General features: G+C 45.4%; 1 protein-coding gene across 1 annotated transcript; it reads right to left on the bottom strand.

Annotated features, from left to right (window-relative positions):
• Window positions 1-7,828: 7,828 nt before the first annotated feature.
• On the bottom strand, window positions 7,829-8,873 carry LOC136537992 (aquaporin PIP2-5-like). The gene has a single exon (XM_066529976.1). The coding sequence runs from the start codon at window positions 8,803-8,805 to the stop codon at window positions 7,954-7,956; it is 852 nt and encodes a 283-aa protein (XP_066386073.1). The 5' UTR covers window positions 8,806-8,873; the 3' UTR covers window positions 7,829-7,953.
• Window positions 8,874-9,366: the final 493 nt, after the last annotated feature.

Below are 9,366 nucleotides of genomic sequence, written 5' to 3' on the forward strand. Positions count from 1 at the left end.
GCTACTGACCGAAAAGATTTCCACAAAGCATTCCAATTCTCAGTAGCCGTCGCCAACTTGCTAGTCAAGACTTCAATAGTTTGTTGGACCTGCATAAGATCCCTGTTAGCTCCACGCCTAATCAACTTGGCAAGCACGAGTTCTTCTTCAGCATGAGTAATTACCTCTTCGGCCCTGTTCTGACTACTGCGAACAAGTGTCTTCATCTCCTCAACACCCTCCAAGAGCTTCTGCTTTTCAACTCAGAGAGCTAGACAATGAAACAAAAACAAGTCAGCAGAAAGGGAAACTTGAAAATAGAAAGAATCAAAAAGAACTCGCAATACCTTTATACTCATTCTTCATGGCCTCCAAATTCTTCACGGCCTCCACATTCTTCAAGGCCTCCTGGACAGCAGCATCCCTCTGCTTCTTAGCCTCTACAACCCAGGCATGAAGAGCCTGCTCCTCCTTCTGATGCGTCTAATGCTCGGTCTCCAACTCAGCCCAATAGAGGTCAAGCTCTGCCTTTAGGGTACTCACCTTAGAAGACAACTTTTTCTCAGTTTCAGACGAGAAAAAGAAGCCGGTATGATCACAAGAAAAAGACTTAGCAAAAAGAAAGAGAGAAAAACAAGACATAAGGACAGAAGAAAGACAAAAATCCAAAGAAAGAACTTCAAAAAAACTTACCTGAAGCTTTTCCCCAAAAGAAGTCGCAAAGGTCACCAAGTTTCCCCAAGCAGCGATCAGCTCCGACAATCGATGAGTGGCATCAAATTGCTAAACCACGTCATCATCCAAAGGCGGACCACCAGAAGCAAGAAGAGGAGAAGGATAAGCCGGCCAATGAAAAGAAGGCACGGCCAGGGCAATCTCCTAGGAAGCCATGACCAACCCCTCAGATGGATCCGCTGCCATGGCCATGGTCACCTCAGGAGTCAGCAAATCCATGGCTGCGTACTCTGTCCTCCTCACAGCCACCTCGATGACCGTGCATTCCGAATCCTAAGGCTCAGTACACAAGGGTGCACCAGAGGTCTGACAAGAAGTCGACTGAGGGTTCAGGGAAGACAAAGGCCTGAAAGTTGACAAGGAAACTCACCAATAAGAATAAGAAAAAAGGAGAACAGAAGCAAAGAAATAAAACCAGAATTCACTCACTCAGCTATCTTCTTCTTCATAAAACCAAAAGAAGACCTCGTAGGGGGAACCACAACAGCAAAAACATCACCACCACCCTACAATGGGAGTGGCGTGGTCGGCACTAGAGCCCCAGAAGAACTCAAGATCAGCGATCGCTTACTACAACAAACAAGCCCAAAGTTAGAACAAAAAGAGGTGTTCAAAAACAGAAAAGTAAGGAAACAACTCACCGACGCGTGACAAGAGGCGCATCATCAGCCTCGTCTTCCTCAGTCTCCAACAAGGCAGCCACAGCGCCATCTAAAAAAGAAGTACTCGGTTAAAGGCACAAACAAACAACAAAAAGACAAAACATGATTATATGCTCACCTAGGAGCACGCTACCTATAACTGGAGTACCTGGATGAGTACTTGGCTAGCGAGATTTCTTTGAAGCAGGCAAACCAGAGGAAGAACAATCCGCTCGTCCCCTTTTTCTACCACTACGAGGAGCTCGGGGAACTAGATGAGGAACATACTCTTCATATACGTCAGAAAATGCGGAAGAAACGCTAGGAAATGTTGTGGTGGTTTGAAACTTACTGGTCAAGGATGCCCCAGCAAGACTACCCCTAGCCTCCACATTTGCAAGGCAATCATCAAGGGGAATCGGATTAGTAAAATTATGCCTCAATTCCTATAAAAGAGTAAAACAACAAGACAAGGAAGATTAAGCAAAAAGTGGATACAACAAAAGACACACAAAAGTACCCGCATAAGAAAAGAACAACTCATAGCAGGGGGCGGGTTGTTAGTACTGTACTCAAGGATAGCAAGCGAAACAACGCTTACTCCTTTCAGCATCTTCTGAAGACGCTCGAGCACCTCCTCATCAGTCAACTCAAGGGCAAGGACCATACGAGAAGGGTCCTCTGCCCTAGAGTACTCAAAACCATAATTTTCTTGCTCCTTCAAAGGTTGAACTCGGCGGTGAAGAAAACTAGAAATAATCCCAAAGCCGGTCAAGCCTTGCTATTTCAGAGTACAAATCCTCTCAAGAAACAACTTGATCGCCTGGAGCTCAGCCACCGTCACAGGATTCTTTTCCCATCGGTCATTAACCAAGGGACCAGATCCAGAATGAACGGAAAGAGGAGGAATCAAATTGGTGGCATAAAACCAGTCGGCACGCCAATCCCTCATAGAATCAACCAGGTCATAGTCAAAGAATTTGCTCTTAAGACCCTGGTGAAACTGAATCCCGCAGCCACCAAGAACATTGGTGTCATCGTGGCGGGGTTGTGGCTTTAGACGAAAGAAGTAATGAAAGAGAGAGAGAGAAGGAGGAATTCCAAGGAAAGTTTCACAAAGATGAACGAAAATAGAAAGATGAAGGACAACATTGGGAGCAAGATGGTTCAGGCTAATCCCAAAATAGTTGAGAAATCGGTGAAGAAAAGTAGAAGCAGGAAGGCAGAGTCTAGCACGAATAAAGGAGATGAAAAGAATAATCTCACTAGGACCTGGAGTGGGGACCCGTTGCTCACCTGGAGCTCTCCAATCAGCAAACTCCTTGCTCTAGAGCAGACCATCACTCACAAGCTTGCACAACTGGTCCTCAGTCACAGTCGGAGCCGGCCAGATCTTCTGAGCAGCCCTCATGGCCATGAATTCTTGATTTTCAATAACAGAGAGCGATGCTTCCTCGTCGACAAAGGTCGCCTAGGACTTACTCGCTGACTTCTTCCTACCCATATACTAGCAAAAGTAATGGGGCACTAAGAATCGAGAAGGCTCAGACGGTAGTGCTCAGATGATGGCAACAATGGCAGCGACGGAAGTTTGAAGACTAGGGTTTCAAGGGAAAATCAGGGCAGTAAAGAAGAAGAGGAAAGGCCCTTAAATAGATTTTACACTAGTAAAAACGTGGCCCACCAGGCCCGTTTTAACACGGCATGAGGACACAACAGTCCATTTACTGACACAGCTAAAATGACGGACGGCACAAATCCACACAATGGTATAGTTCAATGGGCAGATTTCAGACTTATCCATCCAGCACCACGATAGAATTATCATATTGCTACAAAAAGAACTCATCAACCATGAAGCAACGAAGGGTTACTTCACAAGGAACACAACAACCAGTCCTTATAGAAAGAACTCGGGAACCTCATAAACAACTGGGACATTAGCAGAATAAAGAAGGACAACTCAGAAGACAAGATTCTTTCCATTATAAATGGTTTCAAAAAATAGAAGATTACACATCTTACAAGACCCAACGAACTCGGTACTACGACAAGCAAGGTAGCAAAGAGGAACCCGGACACAGCTAGGCTCTGAAATGACTACGTGTTCCAAATTGCTACTCGGTAGAACAAACCGCAATCGGCTACACTATTTTCTTCAAAGGACGGACGCAGTGCATCCAAGGCGGAAATCAGTAGCACGGCAGGAAAACATGGAGCAGAGAAGGCCGACAGGCATCTATCTACCCAAGTCCGATGTGATGCTGGATATAGTGTTGATCTGCACCGGACAGTCTAAGGGTAGGCGACGGGATCAACCCAGAACTACCAGATGAAGGAACGTATCCCACATCACAAGACTTCCTTCAACTACCGCCATGTACCTCCTGGTACATTGCTGCTGTGGGATTAGTCCACCGCTAATCCCTATCACAAGACTTTCTCTAGCTACGACAAGATATACAAGAACTATAAAATACGCCCGAGGGCTGCTCTACTTCACAAACTCCTATATTCATGACTACAAAGACTTCAGAACAAGCAACAAAATGCTCAATGAATCAAAATAGCACTCTAGGAGGGTATTTATAGACCGAAGGAGCGGTGCACATAGACCAAGAGCAGCAACGAAACAAGCCTAACAAAGGACACAGTGAAAAGACATAACTCAATAATGGAGGACTCAGAAGTGAAGGAACAGTACTAAAAAACGAGCATATTCGGAAGAATATATCAACACTGTGCAACTCGTGAACAAACAACATTTATACTCAACTACCACCATGCAACTACACCTGACAAACAGCAAACTACCAGAGAATATGCCAAGACCCTGTATCTGAGTTCTTTTTGAATAAAAGAACCCAGAAATGTGCTCGGGGGCTGCAACAGGAAAGGTTTTTAATTCTTCAAAAAACCCAGAATCAAGACCCTCCAACTTTTTGTTCCAAATAGCAAGAGGCTCAGAGGCTACACTCAGTGAATGCACTTTTTTCTTCCAAAAAGCGCACATCACTCAAATTCTTCAAGACAGCGGTTCAAGACCCTCCAACTTTTTGTTCCAAATAGCAAGAGGCTTGGGGCTACACTCAGTGAGTGCACTTTTTCTTCAAAAAAGCGCACATCACTCAGAAGACTTCTTCAAAATAGTAATTTTCAAACAACATAAAGATTCAGGACCCTCCAACTTTTTGTTCTAAATAGCAAGAGGCTCGGGGGCTACACTCAGTGAGTGCACTTTTTCTTCAAAAAAGCGCACGTCATGAAAAAGACTTCTTCAAGGCAGACCACTTCAAGACCTTACGACAAAAAGAACCCGGACCAAGCCATATCCGAGTTCTTTTTGACCTTCAACGAAGAAACAGAGCAGTTTCAAGACAAGATCCTCCAGCTCCTTGTTCCAAATAGCAAGAGGCTCGGGGGCTACACCCAGATGGATAAACTTTTTTCAAAAAGCACACACCACTCGAAGATCCAAAGAAGCGCTACATGGTTTCACTCAATAGAGCACTCGGACGACCCTGGTTCCTACTCGACAAGAGGAACAAGACGAGGCTTCCAGATTTCAACCATGAAGTGCTCGAGGGCTTGTCGATGCGGGACCCATAGGATACCCCGCAAGGAAGAGAGAAGATCTAGTCTAACTAGGATTCTTTCCATGTAATCCTAGTAGTAATACTACCCTGTAATCCTACTATGACTCTACATTGTAATCCGACTAGGACTCTGGCCTCCTGACTATATAAAGGAGTGCAGGGCTCTTTGGATCGGGGGTTGAGAGAACAATTGTACGACACAACACTTTTCAATCAATCCAACGCAAAGGCTAACGCTGACTGGACGTAGGGCTATTACTCGATCAGAGATCAAGGGTCCAAACCAGGATAAATCGACTATCTCTCGCGTTAGTCGTCGAGTTCCACATACGCTGAAGCCCGAACATACTGCCCCGGGTACCCCAGTGGCAAGCTATCGGTGGTCAAACATTGACAGAGACACCTTTAGTCCGGGTTTGAGACATAAACCGGGACTAAAGGTACCTTTAGTTACACTTTTAGTCCGGGTTCATGTCTCAAACCGGGACTAAAGATTCTCGCACTGATGTGCCTCTGGCACACCTTGGTAACTGTTACAACCGGGACTAAAGGGTAGAATTAGTCTCAATTTGTATTACAAACCAAGACTAAAGGTCCAGTCCTCCCTTTAGCCACGGTTGCAATTTTTAAACCGGGACTAAATACTTTTTGACCATGGGATAAAATGCCGTTTCTCTACTAGTGAGAGGGACACCTGGACATATAGCAAGTGTCAAACACATGTATATATTTGTAAGCTGAGGCAGATATTTCCCAAATGCTTTTAGTGAATTTAAAAACAAAACTACTAGAGGGTTGTTTTTTTCTTTTTAAAAAAAATAGGAATTGTTGTTATAAAGTGCTCTTGGAGATGCTCTAATGGTTCCAAAAAAATGAATGAAACAAAAATATATAGAACATATGCAAAAGCTTCTTCAAATAAATCACTGATTCACATACATACCTACCATTAATATCTATCATCAACCCAAATACAATAATCAATGAGGATTATATGTGTCATTTGTCTTACCACGTAAAATGTTCTAAAATTATTTGGATACCCTATATTTTAGGACGGAGGGCACGATTGTGGTGTGGTTTTCTTCTTGTGTCCTAGGCTAGACCTTGTGTCTGCATCCGGCTAGGCTAGCTATCCCCCACGAACCAACAATCTTGTGGTAGCTCTAGAAGAGCGCCGAGCCGATAGGAAGAAAATGAAATTAGCCATCATGAAGCACGTCGACAGGTATAAAAGCTTGGGTTTATGCTATGTACGGTTCTTACAAGAAGACTATTACTATACCTGACGACATTTTAGCCTTCTAAACAGCACATCTAAAAGCAAGATTGCAAGAGAGCATTACCACCGCCCGACTTCAACCCTACTAATGATTGCTTGCAGGAGTACGCGCATGCATGACAAAGTTCATGTTACTATTCTGCAAGCTCATAGAGGGGCCATGCGAAGTTAGAAATTAACGATCTGTTTGGTTTGCGTAGTCAGGTCTCAGGTGGTTCTGGTCAGGGTGACTGCGGACGAGGTAGTCTTTTGCTTTTGCGCCCGACGAGTTGGTTCTCTGAATTACCTACACAGAATCATTTGGTGCCATATGACACCGCTTCACTCCTCAATCCACACGAGTTGGTAGGTTCGGATGCAAGTTCGGATGCCTCTAGAGTCTATGCATGATGCAATCCAAACACGCTGTAAGTTCCATGGTTCGTACATAATGGTAGCAAAAGTAGGGCTCCTCTCCTTCTTTGTACACGTCTCGAATCAGACATCCAATAGTGGCGATCAAAATATCATTGTAGAATTCTCAGACATGCTCAGATTGTTGCTACGCAAGGACCTCGACTTCTCTCAAATCATCTTGTTTTGGATGTAAGTTATAACATATGTGTATACATGCCCCGTTCGGGTACATCAATTCTCTGAAAATTAACAAGGTATGCCACATGGGGCACCCATTTCACACGAGACCACAAAGACCTTGTGAGTATGAACAAAGAAGAGAGGGTGGAATTCCGAAAAGACGTTTCACAACAAATTGAAATGAGAGGTTACAACGTACATCTACCGTTGTATATATGGCGGTATACCAAGAAAGGGAATACGAAATTGCTCCTTCTGCTTCAAGTAATCTAGTTCGACCAGCCCACAGGATCGCCTTTTTAATATTATGTAGATATAATAATATATTAAATACATAATACGCGTGCAGCGGACACTGAATTACATTCTTTATCTATCCAAATATGAATTTATAGTTCACCTATGTGGATCCTACAATTGCACGTTTGTTCATTAGATTGACAAGGATATTCAGCCAGAGCCTCCAAGAGTCAAAATAAAAATTCATGTGCAAGGACACCCTATGCCCTTTTTACGAAGCACGCATAACAAGATTTGTAATGACTTATCCACTTCATCATGCATGAAGTTGTTCTTCGAAATGACATGTACTTATGGAACGTTATCGAGCTAGACATGGAGGGCAAGTTTAGAGGCCTTGGAGCGTGGAAGAACCTATATATGGATCAGAAAGGATTACAAGATGTTGGATCGATTTTAGAGCTAGCTAGAGCTTTATCAAGTCAGGATTGTACAAAGACACAAGAAATCTTGTATATGGCTTTGTTTAGTTTTGTTTGTAAAATGTTTGTGCTACGATGATGAAACAAGTAATATATATGATGAAACGGCATTTTTTCTATATATATGCGAAGGAGTGTTATTATATATGAAGATATAAACAAACAACCTTAGACGATTTGGCATGAGATGAATTATACAAATATGGAAAGTGTTTGCACTGGACCTAAATCAGTACATAGGGGTGGCAATATAGAAAGTAGTGGTACGGTCCACAATAAACAGGTAGCTGATGAACGAGCTGAAGCTTGGAATGGACACAATCATATCCAAACGCTGGAGACACGGAATGCATGCACGCGTAGAACTGGAATCCTGTATCATCGTGCCGACGGGTGGTCGACCGATAAGATATGGATCAGATTCAGATGTGGTGGTTGTTGCGAAAGGATGCGAAGGCCTTGGCTGCGCCGGCGCGGAGGACCAACTGGTGGTAGAGCATGGCGGCGGTGGCGCCGATGAGCGGGCCGACCCAGAATATCCACTGATCCTCCCACGCCTTCCGCTGGTTGTACACAACGGCCGGCCCCAGGCTCCTTGCCGGGTTGATGCCCGTGCCGGTGACGGGGATGGTGGCCAGGTGCACCATGAACACCGCGAATCCGATGGGCAGCGGCGCCAGGACCGGGACGTGCGAATCCCTGACCTTGCGCTTGGGGTCGGTGGCCGAGAACACGGTGTAGACGAGAACGAAGGTGCCCACGATCTCGGCGGCCAGACCGGCTCCCTTGGAGTAGCCGGCAGAGAGCTCGTTGGCGCCGCCGCCGTAGCGAAGGTACCAATGGGCGCCGTGGAAGGCCCGGACGAGGCCGGCGCCACACATGGCGCCCAGGCACTGCGCCACCACGTAGAGCGCGGCGCGCACCAGCGACACCTTGCGCGCCAGCAGCAGGCCGAAGGTGACCGCCGGGTTGATGTGCCCGCCGGAGATGCCGGCGGTGCAGTAGACGAGCACGAAGATCATGCCGCCGAAGGACCACGCGATGCCCAGCACGCCGACGCTGCCGCACGGCTGGGACTCGGCCTGGCGCTTGTGCCCGATGACGGTGGCCAGCGTGACGTACACGAAGAGCAGCGTGGCGACGAACTCGGCGATGACGGCGCGGTAGAGGGACCACTTGCCCAGCTCGCCGGCGTTCACGAATGGTGCCGGGGGAGGGTCACTGTAGTCCTTCTTCGCGCCTGCGGTCTCTATGGATTGATGGCAAGGATCCATCTCAGCTCGCTCGCGACTAACGACTGAGGCACACTGAGACTAGTGACTAAGAGAAGGCAAGGAAGCCTGCGGCCTGCCTGTTGATCGATGGACGAGGATGAAGCATCTCAACCCACCTGTTACGGGTATATATAGTGGAGCGAGCTCCAAATACCCCACTTGATGAGCTCACAAATCACAACCGGCCAGTAGTATTGTTAAGTTGCTCTCACATTCAAGACACACTGATTTTAAACAAAACACAATATTTGTTAGTAAAAGATATACTGTTAAAAGACCAAAGCACGAAGCCACGACAATCAAGTGCTTATTAATTTGTTAGTAGGCTACAAGTATGATAAAAAATCATAAGATCTACACTTTTAGATTCACCGTGAGAAATATTTTCGTAGTACCTAATACACATGTTAAACTATGTGAATCTGTAGAAATTGATGGTAAAAAAATATTTGACTTGGAACAGGGCTAAATCATAATTATTTTTAACCGGATGTAGTATTATTTTATCCCAATAGGAGTTTTGTTCTCACTTAAGAGGGTAGCACATAAGCAGTTTTATGG

This window comes from Miscanthus floridulus, chromosome 1 (assembly GCF_019320115.1).
Source record: "Miscanthus floridulus cultivar M001 chromosome 1, ASM1932011v1, whole genome shotgun sequence".
Classification (NCBI taxonomy): Eukaryota; Viridiplantae; Streptophyta; class Magnoliopsida; order Poales; family Poaceae; genus Miscanthus; species Miscanthus floridulus.

Coding starts and splice junctions, on each gene's coding strand:
- LOC136537992 (XM_066529976.1), bottom strand. CDS start 8,805: ATGGATCCTTGCCATCAATCCATAGAGACCGCAGGCGCGAAGAAGGAC.